Here is a 16,586-nt window from a genome sequence, read left to right on the forward strand (position 1 = left end):
CGCCAATTTGTTAGTCAGAATTCGCAAAATGTGAAGCAATTTTGTGTAATCAGCTCAACAATTCTACATTAGTGAAGGATGTCGTAACTATATAAAGCAGTTTGGAAAAAATAGCCGTTATTGTGGGCCCAGCTAACAGAATCTCTAACGTTGTTCCAATTTAGGTGGTGAAAGCAAAATTTTTATTTTTTAACAGGTGTTATAATTAAACTTCGAAATCTTAAGGTGTTAAAAACAAAATTAGGTCTTTTAACAGGTGTTATTTTCTAATTAAGCCTTTTTTTAATTGTATTAGTGCTTAATTACATGCCCTTATATTTCAATAATCATGTTTAAAAAGTTTTACACTGGCCTCCGTGAACGATACGTTTGTTGCACAACATGAATAAACCTCACTAGAATTGACTTGTCCTATTCAATCCCGTAACCACAGTCATGCGTCAAAATCTCTAGTACCCATAATTTGTGCTAAAGTCTAGCGTACTGCGCACTCTTTTTTTTCTTTTTTTTTTTTTTTGAAGACAAATATTGAAGCACTCTTAACTAATCTAAATCAGAATATTTCAAAGTGTACTAGTTCAAAGGTAAGCGGCAGTCACGGGACCAACTTAGGCAGACCTCCATTCTCCAACCAAACTACCCTATATTTTCTTATAGTTTGTTGAGCTTCAAATTCAATCAAACTCTCGATACTCAATTATTTCTACCAAACAATTAACACCTTAACTATTTCGTTTTATTTTACTAGATTAGAATTTACCTGTGTTAATGCACAATATATCGGAATACAATAGTAAAGGAAATTAATGGAGTGCATTTATAGAAAATTATTTACTACGCATTATTTTTTAAGGAAATGGCTAAGACGAGAGATAAAAATCAAGGATTAAGGTTTTGGAGGATCGTGGTTAAAATTTAGAAAAAAAAAAAATCTTATAATGAAATATTATTATACGTTATAGTTATACTTTTATCCAATTTGTTAACGCACGAGTTTAACAGTTAATATCATAAGTACCCTCATTAGTAAATTTTTTAATACTAGTATTATAAACTGGAGTATATGTTTGGATTAGATAAAGTAACTTAGGTGTTGTTTGGTTCATTAGGGAAGTGCAAATTCCCATGAAATTTTAATTTGTGGGAAATAAATTTCATTGTCAAAATCATGGGAATTCAACAGATTTGTTTGGTTAAGAATGGAAAAAGTAAATTCCCATGAGAATTTTGACTTATAGAGAGGGTAAGGTAAGTAAATTTCATGTTTTATGGGAAGTCAAAATTCCCATAAATTTACATTGCTTTCATTTTCATTTTTTTGTGTGAACTAAACTAGAACTTGAAAATGAAACTCATGAAATTTTGAACGCCCACAAAATATCTAACCAACCAAACAACACCTTAAATACCCCTAGATATTTGATAAATTTTAATTAAAGAAAAAAAAAGTTTGACGAAAAGCAAGAGTAGAGACGACCTATGTTGCACCGATACGGACACGGACACGGACACGGGTACGATACGGACACGGTAAAACGGCAATCCTAAAATAGGGGACACGGGTACGGCGAATAACTAGGCATATAATATATTAAAAAAAACGAAAATTTGACAACCTATTCAATAAAACACTAAGTAATTAAACTCAAAATAAGTCATTTTGTTTAAAACAAGTAATTATTTAGTGTCCGTACCAGTGTAATTATTTAGTACCGTAAAACAAGTAAACAAATTCGGTACTCATCTATCTAAACAAGTAAACAAACAAGTACACAAATACACTCAAGTAAACACTATTTCTTCTTCCTTTCTCTCTCCTCTCATCTATCATTTCTCACTCTTAAACTCCCATTTCTCGATCTCTCTGTGTCTTCCTCCAATCATACATCACAACACTTTGAAATTTTTTTCAACTCTTCAATAACACCAAAAAATCTACTCTAACAAGAAAAATCGAGAATTAAGGGATGAATTTAAATGAAAACGAGAATGAGAGGATTAACTGAGAGCACCGGCGGTGACGAGCGAGGGCGACGAGCGACGAGAAAGATTAAAGGGGGTTTCCGTTAAATTCGAGAAAGAGAGGACGGAGAATGACACCTGCGACCGGTGTGAGTGGTGACGAGCGGCGGTCAGCCGGTGACGAGTGACGGCAGTCGGAGACAATCTAGGTTGCGGTGAGGCTGAAGTTCCAGTTGTTGCCTTGTTGGTGTTTGAGTGACGAGAGAAAGAAGCAGAGAGGATTGAATTTGAGATAGGCAGGAGGACATGAGAAATTGAGCAGTAGGGTTTGAGGAAAATGCAAAATTAGCGTGTCCACTACCAAACGGGCCGTGTCTAGGGGTGACACGGTCCGTGTCCATGCATCGTTTTTAAAAAAAAAAAATTGGACACGGATTTTGGTGTGTCCGAGACGTATCGTACCGTGTCCCACCCGTGTCGGTGTCGGACACGCGAGTCGACTCGGACACCCCTATTATGTGGCGTGTCCGTGCATCACAGGAGACGACACAAAATGTAAAAAAGTGAAAAGTTAGAGGCTCGATCCCTGACCATCAATCATTTTCGCACCATACGAAATTGGGCCCCATCTTTTTCTCTATCTCTTTCTTCACTCTCCCTATAAAAACCAGCACACCACCATTTCCCTCCCATTTCCCCTCATCTTTCCTTTCCCTCCTTAACAACACTGTTGCCTATCCTCCTATATCGGGGGCGGAGGAGGTGGTATTCCAAACCCATTACCAAAAGTATTATTATTTTGGCGGAACTTGATTTTATTACGCTCCGTCTCAGCCCCGGGCTTAGCTTTCTCTCTTCTCATAACACATTATAAATTTGTTTTTCTTAACGTCGAAACGAATAATGGTGGCGTTGCGGTTAGTTGTAGCTGTATTGCTCCTGCTAACATGCGTACCGTGGTGTGTTAACTCGCAATTACCACGTCGACTTGTGGTGGGAATGACAATGGTGAAAAACTCTACTGCTAAAGCTCTTGGAGCATGTAAGTCGTTATTTTCAAACAAAATTTGAATTACATTTTTACCCTTATTATTTATTTAACTAAGTTTATATAAGTTTGATTTAATTATGTGGTTGAAGATTGCTTGGATGGGAGTTTACCCGGATATCATTTTAGCAAAGGATTCGGTTCTGGCGCACGCAACTGGCTTTTGCAATTTGAGGTAATTCATTTTAATTCTACTATAAAGTCTATAATAATGGTAGAAATTTCCGTTAACTACGTTTTAGAGATTTTAGCAATACATAGGATTATATGAATAATTAGAAAACAATAATAAATTATTGTATTCATATACATTTATTAAAAAGTGATTTTACTAATACGGGCATACGGCATTGTGCAATATGCCTAACAATTAACCTTTAAGTCAAAAAAAAAAAAAAACTTTAAGTCAAAGTAGTCAAAAGTAAATTTCCGAAGATTAAATATATACACACGTAGCACGTAGAGCATTAACTTGATACTCCGTACTAGTTTTAAAAAATTGAATACTAAAACTGGTGATTACGAAAGGTTAATTATTTGATTATTCATTTGGTATTGTATAGGTTGATCCAGTAAATTAGCACTAGAATGTAGAGATTCTTTGCTTTCTCTACTGTCAAAGTCACTTCTTTGATTGTTGTTGCAACTTTATTGCAGTTTTTTGGGGTAATCTGCAAAGCCCTCAAAAGAATTAATTCTCCTGGCTTTTATGTGAAAACAAAGTTAAACAAAATGTAAAACAAATGTCAAAAAGAACATTGAGTAGTTAAACCATTCGTTGCACGCCCACTTGTTTCCATCATTTCCGAAGGTCGCGGCTTTAGAATTGCTAATAAAGTTTGCTAACATAATTTGCACATTTTGATGAACTTCTAAATTCTAACTATAGCCCTATATAATGTACTCCAAACACGGAGTACTTTAACTACCGGAGAATTTTAATTACTTGCAATGTTAACAAGGTGTCATGTTTGTGTATTCGCGTTGGCAAAAGGCAATGTCATCCTAATTAGATGAAATTGTGTATCTTACTCTACCATATCAACGTTTGTATTACTCCATATATGTCAATGAAAACATCAACTCTATTGTTATCTTACTTTTACGGCTAATCCACTAAGTTAGAAGTATTTATGAGATTGTCATAAATCTATAAAGTCGATCAGAAAATAATTTAGTTTGTATAAGTAATGTGTAAACTTAAATAACTCGAGTAGTTATTGATTGTTTCATATGGGGATTCTTCCTCTAGTTGCACTCACTCACACTCAAGGTCAATGCTCAATAGACCTTAGATGGACCTACTTGCACGTTAAGGCCAATTGGCCATGCATGCCCCACCCTTTGAAGAAGAGCAATGCTTAGACACTTTCACATACAATATCACAGAGATATATACGATCAAATAATGTAATTTGGATAAGATTTATGAATAATGCAAGGTAGCTAAAATGAGAAGTCTTGAGTTTTGGTACGATCCAGTAAGTCAGCAACATATAATTAAATTATTAATCTTATTTTGTTGGATATTAATCATATAATTGTATAATTTGTATTTATCTAGTGAATGAATAGGTTGTTTTGCGTGTATTAATTGCACTACATACCGAATATTGTGGACCCGCCGTCATTGATCCAAAGTTATGGCTGCTGATGGAATAATTGCAGTCCTTTGTGGTCAATTGGTAATAAAGGACTAGTGGATTTAATTTTCAAGTTGAAAAATGAGGTTGTCTACGTCTAATGGTCAATAAAAGTAAGTGTAACTATTCAAAATGAACCAATCAAGAGCCAATAAAGATTATTATAATAATTATCTGTGAACAAATTCACTTTCAATTGTAATGATATGGAGTTACCTAGAGATCTATTTGAGGTTAGAGATTATATAATTCCAATAATAATTGAATTTACTACATGAAAGACGTACAAAGTTACATTCGTGATATAAGATATTGATGCTACCCTGCACGTTGATAAGATTTCATATGGTCGTTTTAGTCCTTTATGTCCTTGTCCATAAATGGACCTTCATGAACTTGATTGACAATTAATTATCACTAAGTTTGAGATTTTGATTATGAATGTCAATTAATTTAATTAATTATTAATTGTTTGAAACGTTGTGTTATACAAGTACTGTGTGACAAACTCGATAAATGATAAGAAACCATGCATAACTTTGTACGTACGTACATATGATGATTGAAAATGGAGATCACTAGCTAAATACATATGATGATGTAAATGATGATGGTTTTGGTAGGGTGGTGGGTGGTGCAATGATGTTGAATCATGCATGGAGAGGGCTAAAACTCGTCGTGGATCCACACACTACATGACTAAGGTGGAAGTCTTTTCTGGGATCCTAAGCAACAATGAATCCCTCAACCCAGGTAGGTTCTTATCTATTTCTTTATTTTTATTACTTTCTTGGTTTTTAAGATATGCTAAATTTCTGTTAGGCACTTTCGGTTAATGTTTCTCTCATGGGTCAACTTTAATTATGATCTCATCAGTACTACCAAACTTGTCCACAAAATCATGATGAAATATTGAAATTTAACAAATTGATGCTATAGCAGGGGATGATCTTCATTGAGGTATATAGGGGTTTGATGATCTCAGTAAATTTTTAAATATATATGAAATAAATAAAAAAATATTGTTTAAATTATGAATATAAAAAGTTGTGTTCACAAAGGTCAAGTTACTTAAGCTAAACTTTTAACTAGAGATTTAAGGTTTAAACCTTGGCTCTCTATACTTTTTGGTCCAAGATCCGCCACTGAATACTAGTAATATTTTATTGATCATTCTAAAACAAACCGTAGAAAAACAATCTCCTAGGCCCTGGCATTAATTAACGAAGTACTATAAAATTTTTAGAGGTGCTATAGGCTATTGGGATAATTTTGACACGGCTGGCCTAGCTCAACACAAGCACACAACCTAGCTTGGACTAGTTGGTGCACTATCTAGTCCACCTAGGCGCGTGGGTCATGATGGATCAAACTCCTAGCCCTCCATTCCGCTCTAACCATTAATTAACGGGGTCACTAAGCCTAGTGCGGTCCACCCAACCAAACCCGACTTACCCCTTTGGCCATCTCTACTCATACTCTATGAATCTTTAGAACGAAGGAAGCTAGCTAGGAATGAAACTAGATCGAGTAAGAAGTACTTGTGCAAGCAAACAATACACGAGACGACAAAGTGGGATGGCCATGTTGATACAAACTAACTAGACAGGACAGACTGGAAATTTGTCTAATTATAACAAACAGCATGTGCAAAAGGTGACATTAATCACTGTTATAGTACATGATTTAACTAAATTACTTTGATTGCTTTAAGCTGTTCTAAACATTGAACTATAGCATTGCCCATGATTTATGTCCAAAATCTTATTATGACTTGTATTATAGTTGTATGTTGATTTAGGCCAGAAATTCAGTGTGACTTTGTGTGTGTTATAGTTTGTGCCATGTCTATGTTCTGTTCACCACGTTATATCATTTGTCCCTTTGCTAATTTTAGCCTTTTCTATTATAATTGTAATGTCAGAATTCAGAAAAAGAGGAGTTAGATTTGAATGGTTTTTATAAATAATCCTCCCAGCGTAATAGCTGTTTATGTTTACCTAACACATTGACCGTATCTCTCTACCCATAAGAAGTTTATTTTAAGGCGATTTTCTAAATGAAGTTGAAATTTAATTTTACTAAACTTGCTTGACTACTGAAGTGTGTAGCTCGTATTTACTAATATCGATTCATAACAAGCTATCTTGTTTGAATCTTTTTATGGAAGAAAAACATAAATTGTTGTATCGATTGATATGTTGAGTCATTCAAGTTACAAATACTGTAACTCATCATTGGAGAAGATCGTAGGAAATTTTGATCTTGCGAGTCAAGTAGTTGTCTTGCTCGACCATTATTGGAGATTCACTTAGAAATTCAGAACAATTGCAACTGATAATTGTATATGTTAAATTAGATCTAGTTTAGATTGCCTTTAGCAGGTATCAAGTACAGGAATCAAATCTGTGGCTTTTTAATCAAATAAAGTTTACAGAATTCCATTCTTAAAATAGTGAAATACTGCCAAAATTTCCCAAAATTTCCACCCAAACAAGCTTTAACTTACTAGTGGTATAGGTTTGGAATCATTCAAACTTCAACCTGATCAGAACAAGGTAGAACTGAATAGACAAATACAAAAGCCTTCAAAGGTTGGTTTAAAGAAGAAAGCAGTAATAAAAACAGAAACTCTGTACTGAATTTTTTTTGTTGCTTTTACCCTTCCAAAATGTGGGTCAGTGAGTATAATAAGGTCCAAAATTGCATGAATCAAGCTGTATATACAAAATTTCATAAAGATCATGTTTTTTTTTTTTTTTTTTTATCAAAATCAAAGGTTCAGATTACATTATTGACTTTTACTTGCAAGTTATTTTGATAATTTGGACCTACTAGTACATCGTTTTCCACCTCTCTTTGTTTTAGTAGTTAAAATGTCACCCAACTTGAATTTCCTTACACTAAAGTTATTCGTTATCTACATAATTGGCCTTTTATTTTAACACTTTACAGCTTTTTTTAAAAAGCTTTTTCCACATTTAAAATTTGTGTTTTGGTGTATCCACATTTCCAAATTCTAGTGATTAAACACTTACATATACCATTGAAGTACAAACCCAAGCCATGTATGTTACACACTTTTTCTCTCCAAAATTTCCCCAATTATGCAAGGGAAGACATCATATTTCGAATTTACACATATATATGTCTGATACTCTTAAAAGACGCCTTTGTAATAGACTCTCGATTCATACACCATGTTGGTTTAACCACTCATCACATATAACAATTCTTCACATCTTTTTTCTTTTTATTGTAGCTTACTTTTGCATTCATGTATGCTTAAAAATAGTATTTTAAGTAAATAATCACCGGCCAAGCTAGAAGAGTCAGTTTAGTTCATGAGTGTCTAGTAGATAAATTTGTATGGTTTTTTTGAGAATCTCTAGGATGAAGTATCAGACAATGGGACCTTTTCTTGTATACTAACCTTGTTTGTTCTGTCTTATGTACGCAAATTGCAAGTATTAAATTATCCTTATATTGTAATAACTTCAAAAAAAACCTATCTTAGCAATATTTACTGAGCTAGTTATGTATGCCTTCCTCTGAAGTTGCTATAATATATTAAAAAAAATAATAATTTCGTCATCATAGCTATGCGAAGCCCCTTGCAAATTGCCTGCTGTAATTCAGTCTTCAAATTTTATTTGTGCAATATAATCATGATCATAATCCATTCCAATGATTTATAATGTGCATAGGCCAGGTTCTTGTTTAGCCAGCATAGTAACTAATAGACATGTTCTATGTGAAAAAATAACCTAGAGCATATAGGATGTAAAAGTGATTTAATCTTAAAATAACTTTGTTTAATTTCGCGCTATTGATTCAAAATTTGCTTCATATAATATTGACAACAGACTTCTACAATTGGAACCGCGTCAAGCTAAGATACTGTGATGGAGCTTCCTTTGCTGGCGATTCCAAGTTTGACAATGGGGTATACATACTTCACTTAATAGCTTGGTCTGATCTGTTTTTAGGACCAGTCTTGTGTGGGTTTCAGAATTACAGTAAATAATTATCTGCTCCATTTCTCTGATTTTGTATGTTACCATTGGACAGACCTCAGTGCTTTACTTTAGAGGGCAAAAAATTTGGCAGGCAATGATTCTTGATCTTCTTCCAAAAGGGTTGGCACATGCAGAGAAGGTAGGTTTTGATGATAATATCATGAAATCAAATGTAAAAAGCTTCTTAACACCTTGCGAAAATCATAGGCATTTGACATCTGTTCGTACTCTGCAGGCTTTGCTTTCTGGTTGCTCTGCAGGGGGTTTAGCAGTGTTCCTGCACTGTGACAACTTATCCAGGTTTCTACCAAGAAATACTACTGTCAAATGTCTGAGTGATGCCGGTTTTTTCTTGGACATGCAAGTCCTCTCCTCTGCTCGAGTCCTACAAAGTTTTGCTTATTGTTTTTCTGTACCCTATGTTTTCCAAATTTTGACCTTTGTCATTGTTCTTGCAGAAAAGATGTAGCCATGCATGATACGATTAGATCCTTATACCATGATGTTGTTACATTGCAGGGAGTAGAAGAGAATCTCGACAAAAATTGCACCAGTTCTCTAATTGATCCTAAGCTAGTATGATAATGCAAACTGCTTGTTGTATTCACCTAATAATTTGCTTTTGAGCACATTATAAGGTTCTGGACTGACATGTTTCTCTAATTTGTTTCAGTGCTTCTTTCCACAACATGTCCTAAGCTACATTAAGACTCCCTTTTTTATCTTAAACACTGCATACGATATGTGGCAGGTATTTGTTATTTTCTATTTCTTTTAGCTCCTGCATTTCTTAGATTTATTAAACTCATGTACTAATGGTTTTAATTTACTTTGGCAGTTCCATAACATCTTGGTACCATCTTCGGCTGATCAAAGAAAAGAATGGAAGTATTGCAAGTATAATGTAACAACTTGCACTGACAGTCAAATTCAGAAACTACAAGGTATAAAACTATAAAATCAAAGTGCTATCTTTAGGTTATGATGCAAAAATCAGTCAAATCATGGACCTAAATTTTCGGAACCTGTGTTTCAGATTTTCGACAGGAAATGCTCGAGGCTTCATACTCTTTCTATACACATTCAACTAGTGGAGGAATGTTTATAAATTCATGCTTTGCACATTGCCAAAGTGAACAACAGGAAACTTGGTTCGCTGTTGACTCCCCTAGAGTGCACAATAAGGTACGTGCACAGTCTTTTCTTCATGGTTTATTTCTAACACATGAATTCTGATTGTTAGTACATTGTTTAACTACATCAGAAGTGCTATTTGTTGAGATTGTGGATCATGCTATGTGAATCTACTCCCCTTTTGTCATAGAGTATTTAAGGATCATGCATTCACGCTATATTTACTAACACTGCTGCTTATTAGAGTATGATTTTGCATGTTTGAGTTTGTATATATTTCATCGTCCTTTAAGCTCAACTAGTAATAATACTTTGTATATCCTGCAGACCATTGCAGAGGCTGTTGGCGACTGGTATTTTGAACGAAACGAAACAAAGCTGATCGATTGTCCATATCCTTGTAATTCTTCCTGTCATAATATTATACCAGCATAGACTAATATACTCAAGGAATCATCATAGGACTTAGAAAATTTATACAGCTGAAGATTACATAGCCCGATTCAATGTACACAAGTTTGATTTATTTTTCTGATACAGATAGATGAAGTAAATTTTTGGTGTACACATTCCTGTAAGATAAATCAACTTGTACCCATCTCATAAGATATTCAATCACAATTCTTCTAGTTCATTCTTATACTTCAATGTTATTGTACTTTTTTATCAGATCTATCTGTTTCACAACTAAAAACTTCTTCGTATGGATCTATTTTTACCCATATCACTAGCGAATTTCGTTGGATTCTTTTGTGTACCGATTTGAACGAATTGAATATAAATGGCATGGCATATTGGCATGTATACTACATATATAGTGTTCATGTATACTACATATATAGTGTTCCAACTCCCAAGTTGAGCAAGTACTATTGAAGGCTTCAAATAATTCAAGAAATACATTTCTTTATATGATGCTATTAAGGATACTCTTAGATAGATTTTATTCCACAAGCAATATACACGGTTAAGTTGCATTCATTAGTCTATCTTTTGATTTTACTTTGCTTAATTCTAGCAGAATATATTCTTTTATTTTGTATATTGTTTTATGCTTGGAATAATTTGTTTTCGTTATTATTCTCACGTACAACTGTTGTTACACTTTAGTCTTGTGAGTTTAAATACATATAAAGTATATAGCGTTGTAATTCTCTCTATCATAAAGCTTTTGAAAATATCACATTGGATATAATTGATAACTCCCGTCCAATTAGGCTAATAGACCCTTTAGCTTATAAGTTTCACATGGCTCATGAATCACACTATCAATGTTAACCACATTTGTTGGACATAGAGTTGTATTCTCCATTGCATCGCTGAATTTTAAGGTCGAGTACTTATTAGCATAAGACTAATCAAGAAAAATGTGATGTGGGAGCTATTTTTTTTGAAAGTTATTGGAATATTCAATTGTTTGTAATGAAATTTGTGATTTTCTTGCAAATCTTGTACATTAATGGAGGTTTTTTTTACAACTTTTCTAGGTTTTTCCTATTTTCAGGCTTTAAGGGTTTATTAGGTTATTAGGATATTTATTTGTTTAAATATATTATGTTAGGATAAAATTAGTTTTCGGTTAATTAAGAACACAAAGAGATCCTTTATTCTGGATTTTTTTTCCTCAGTAAGCCATATTTGGAAAATATTTTGCAAAATGGTTGCGTGGAAAAACTATTTACCAAACTAAGCTTCAGGGATAAAACGTTGTCTCGGACAGCGTTTTTACCTGTAGACCTTTATTTTTTAATTTCGTAAATTCTGATTTTTAAAAAATAAAAATAAAAAATCAAAAACACATAAAACGCTGGCTGAGGCAGTGTTTATTTCTTTAACATAAAACGCTGCCTGGGACATCGTTTTATGTGCAATTTTTTTTGCATATAAAACGCTGTCCGAGACAGCGTTTTTTCTACTTGCTGCAACACACAGCAACCAACAGACTCCTCACATCAACTTCAGCCTCCAACACTCATTCAGCCACCACCCTCCAACACCATCCCCACCACCAACCCCAACCTCAACCACCATCCCCACCGCCATTCACGAACCCTGACAACCTCCCCACCATCGACCACCACCAACCACCGCTTTTGCCCACCCTTAGCCACTTCAAACCACTCAAACCACCCCCAACAACACTATAACCACCATGAACCACCACATTAACCATGACCGGCCATCGCTTCTACCCCGTTTCTCAGTATGGAGCCAAATGTTTTGTGTTTGATATATATCGACCTAGAAGGATCTATTTTGACTGACATAAGTCCGATTTGGACAAATAAGGAAATTAAACTTCAAACCACACACAAATTCATTCAAAAAACATTTATTATATTAATAATGTAAGTGTTATATACAACATTCTACAAAATCCGGCTACAACAAATAAATCAGCTAATACTATCCCGACTCATTTTTTCGGGATAACTGTTCTCTATCCTGTCTGTCGTCCCTCCGTCTGACACGACGCCGCCTGTAATGTGTAATGGTGGTGAATGGGTCTCGGGGCGGTGGGGGAGTCTGTTGGTTGGACGATGGGCCCTCCTGGGTAGGGGTGGGCGCAGAACTGTGGATGATGTAATCCTCTGCGTCTCTAGGTGACGTAGGATCACCTCCACAGCTACTCTGGCCGAGCTCGAACTGTGAATGGACGGAGTGGCCATCATGGTCGTCCCGCTGGTGGACGAGATAGCCGTGACCATATCTCTGCAAGGTAGCCACGCCCATATCTCGTACCCGCTCGACCTGGGATCTGGTGGGTCCGTCTGCAAGGACGATTGACAGTGCATCAACCATCGCCACCATATCCGCCACCTGCAGTAATCATCGATCAGTCAATTGTATGATATAGAAATTAAAAAATTGATGAAAATAAGTAGAATAAAAGAAACTCACATATCCGTTAATGACGTCATATGCTGGATGGTAATGTGTGGAAGGTGGTGTGTAGCTGGGGTTGATGAAATGCCGTGTAATCCGCCTGTACCAGACCATGTACGGATCGTGAGGATCCATAACGCCCTGCATCGGATCACCTTCAACGATGAACTCCAACCGTCGCTGCCATAGGTCAATGTAAATCCTATGCTCCACTGACCAGTCTGTCTCCCCATGTCCCCGACGGTCAATGTCGTGCAGGCGGATACTAGTGTCACACTGCCGGGGGACGGGCTGGCGTGGTCCAAACTGTCGCATGACTCGGTCGGGGAGGTGACTCTCCACAACCTCGAAACAGATGACGGGGGTCTAAGCATGCCACTCTACCTGATGATCCAGCAGATGTGCAGGCATGGCATCAACCAAGTCAGCTACATACGGATCCCATGTCACCTGCAAAAACACATCAAAAGTAATATCGTAAATAGGTTAGTGCGCTTACAAGAATCATATTAAATTACTGTTTACAAATTCCTTTTAAGTTACCACCTGATCCTCAGTGATTCGGTCTAGGGCGTCTCGGTAGTACGGAAGACCCCTCGCCGCATACGCAAGTGTCAGTCTGGGGACCACCCACCTAATACCGAAAAATGTTTCAGTTTGTCAACTAGCACAATAAAACCATATGAAGTCTAAAGTAATGACAACTGTAACAAACCTGCAACCGTACGCCTCATCAGGTGTAGGGAGCGGTGGAGCATCGTACGCTTGGTATTGGTCGTCCTGGTCCTGCTCCCCCCGACGATGTCTAGCAGGCCTACATGGTCTACCTACATGGATATGCTCCCAAGCCCAGAACTGTAACACAAAAATACAAAACTAGGTTTAGTTTAAACTAGGTAAGTGGCTTTCGAAATAGGTTGTTGGTAATTAGGTGAGTTACCTGAAGCACAATCAAGGGACCTTTGATCTCGCTAGAACCGCGGTGGGATGCTCTATACAGCTGGCGATACAACGTCGCCAAACAGGCACTACCCCAGCTGTAGCCACGGATATGATCCCAGTCGTGGTCTAACAGCTGTAGGTAAATGAGCTGCAGATGGCTCTCGCTCTTGTTGCCGAACAACACGTCCGAGATGAAAAAGAACAAGTACGCCCAAGCGTATCTCTGAACCGTGGCGTCATCATCGCCCGGAGACAGCTCACGAAAAGTCTCGCGTATCCAGCCAGTCCTCAACCCGGACCCCCTGATCTCGTCGGGACCTGGCTGAACCCCGAGAACTCGAGCTACCAAACCAATGGGATCGACTAACGCATGTCCTGTCACAACAGTCCCATGTATAGGAAAGCGCGTGAGTATCGCGACGTCCCACAACGTAACAGTCGCCTCCCCAACAGGTAGGTGGAAGGAGTGCATCTCCTGTCTCCACCTCTCCGCGAGCGCAGTGACAAGCGCTTGATCGATCTCCCTGAACGCCATTTGATGAAAACCACCCAAGCCAACCAACTTGACGTACGCAATAACGTGTGGATCGACAACCCATTCCACCATAAACCTGGTAGTATAATGCCTGCAAACCAGCTGCTTCGCTAGATCAACCTGATAAAAAATCGTACGAACGAAATTAATATCAGATAGTGTATCAATTTAACATGCATAAGTACAAGAACGGACGGATGAAATATTACCGTCTGGTCCCATATGGCAACGCTCCTATGTGTGTCCTGTAGTGTCAGCGCCGAAGGGCCAACGGGTTCGGGCGTCCGATCTTCTCCGTCCATGATATATGTTCATTGAAAACGTTATACACCAAATACCAACACAATTACTGGATTAACAATCAAACATAAGTTGGATGAGTTAAAGGAAAAGACAGAAATTTCAAACGACATCCAAAGTAGAAATTAGAAACGATCCAAATGTTACAAATGTTATAAACTCTAGAAAATCTAATACAAAATAATTTGTCTTTCTACTACTACAACAAATAACAAATACAAACTTAGGTCCTATGTCGATCTAGATGGACACGTTGTCCGGTTGTGACCCTGCTGGTGACAGCGACTACATTTGCTCGGGGGCCGGTTAGTCTCATCCATTTCATTGCGTATGCGCTTTGAGCTTGGCCGCCCTTTTCCACGTACCATGCTGCCATCCGGAATGAGTTTAGGGCCGACGTACTGCGTCCAGGTTGTCTCGCATGGGATAGGCCAAAATTGTGGTGCATAGGAGATTGTGTAGGCCTCTGATTGCAACACAGGGTCCACCCACGGACGCTCTGATAGTGAATACGTCGCACAGACTGCTAGAACATGAGAACAGGGGAGGTGGAATATCTTTGGTTTGTTATGTACACGTTCTCAACTGAAAGTTAACAGTATGTTTATGGCCTCCTTTACTACAAAGTCGTTCTCCCCTTTCTGTTGTAACTTGGTAAATATGCAATCGGCGGTTATACGCATCCACTCTGTGATATCTGGCTTTTGCGGTGTTCTTCTCCAGAATGGCAGTGACCTTGGGGGGGGGTATGCAAGTCCCTGTTCAGACCTTGCCTCAGAAGACTTGATAGGCTGTCGTCAAGCCTACCAAAGATAATTCTTATCTTGGTCTCACTAACTAATAGCAAGGGTAAGAAAGGGTCGAACCCAAGAGAGGCGTTAAATCAACCACCGATTACTACCGTTTAAATAAGCTAAATGAAGTTGAAATTGGTTTGGTCTTGAGTAACTTCTACTAGTTCAATTCAACTAAAGCTAAGAGGAGATTAACAATATTTAGAGGAATCTAGGGCTCAGGTTATACCACTCAACTTCATCACAAATCACGATTAGCATGCAACAATCAAGGTAAATTAAAGGGATAAATTAAGGGAAGTCATCTAAGGCACCCAACTACTCTCTCAAGCTAGAGGGATTACTTGAATCATGAATACGACATACTCTCGTGGTTACAAAGCATAAAGCAAGTGTTAAAGCATAATCACGATGACATAAACATTCCCTTGACCGGAAATTCTTATTCTCATGGCATTTCAAGTCAATTAAGCATAAGGGAGCTAACTCAAGTTCATCTCCGATCCTTCGTTGAGAAAGCTTGGATAAATAGTTCTAGCAATGGCCATATACAAGAACTAAGCAATTAAACCACTTAAGTTCAACTAATTAACACCCAATAATTACCCAATTATTACAGGCAACAAGTAATTAGTGACTACATTGAGGGTTTTACCCAACCCCTAGAAAATAGACTACTCACAATCCATGGTGAAGAACAACCTAACAACAATATCTAAGTTCAACATAAATCTAACAAGTTGAGAAAAATAGTAAGAACAAAGTAGATTGAACATGCAACAACAATAAGCAAGATTAAGAAGGAAATTAACGATTCAAAGCAATTAAAACTGAAAATAAAGAGCAAGAGATAGAGGAAGAAGTTTACTAATGAAGCTTCAAAGTTGAGAAAGTGTTGAAATTGAGAGTACAAACTTCAATTAAACTACTTCAATGATTGAAATTGAGAGAAACTACGCTAATTAATGAGAGTTTTTTTTTAGCTAACTAAGGGCCTAAGGAGACTAAAAGGAAGAAGAAGAAGTCCCCAAAATAAAAACCAAGGGTCGCCTTTATACTCCCCAATGTCACATAGAAAATTCCGTAAAGAAAACCGGGTTTGCATGCGGGAGCACCCGCTCCTACAAATAGGAGCGCCTGCTCCTAGGCGTGGAGCGCTCGCTCCGACTACTCTTGCGTGCCCGCTCCTAGCTGCAGCAAAAAAGGTAGGTTGTTGGAACTTAGGGAGGAACGCCCACTCCTCCTTAGGTGCGCGCCCAATCCTCACTGCATCAGAGGAGGCAAAATGTTGGAGCTCGATTAGGAGCGCCCGCTCCTTGACTG

At 37.2% G+C, this 16,586-nt stretch overlaps 1 protein-coding gene across 1 annotated transcript; it reads left to right on the forward strand.

Moving 5' to 3' along the window:
- Positions 1-1,537: 1,537 nt before the first annotated feature.
- LOC110697050 (pectin acetylesterase 9-like) lies at positions 1,538-10,475 on the forward strand. The gene is made up of 11 exons (XM_021874386.1): positions 1,538-3,004; positions 3,103-3,185; positions 5,277-5,406; positions 8,520-8,599; positions 8,725-8,811; positions 8,908-9,032; positions 9,131-9,248; positions 9,346-9,423; positions 9,511-9,616; positions 9,709-9,857; positions 10,134-10,475. The coding sequence occupies exons 1-11, from the start codon at positions 2,866-2,868 to the stop codon at positions 10,239-10,241; spliced, it is 1,203 nt and encodes a 400-aa protein (XP_021730078.1). The 5' UTR covers positions 1,538-2,865; the 3' UTR covers positions 10,242-10,475.
- The last annotated feature ends 6,111 nt before the right edge of the window (positions 10,476-16,586 follow it).

Source organism: Chenopodium quinoa, unplaced genomic scaffold, assembly GCF_001683475.1.
Source record: "Chenopodium quinoa cultivar QQ74 unplaced genomic scaffold, ASM168347v1, whole genome shotgun sequence".
Taxonomy (NCBI): domain Eukaryota; kingdom Viridiplantae; phylum Streptophyta; class Magnoliopsida; order Caryophyllales; family Amaranthaceae; genus Chenopodium; species Chenopodium quinoa.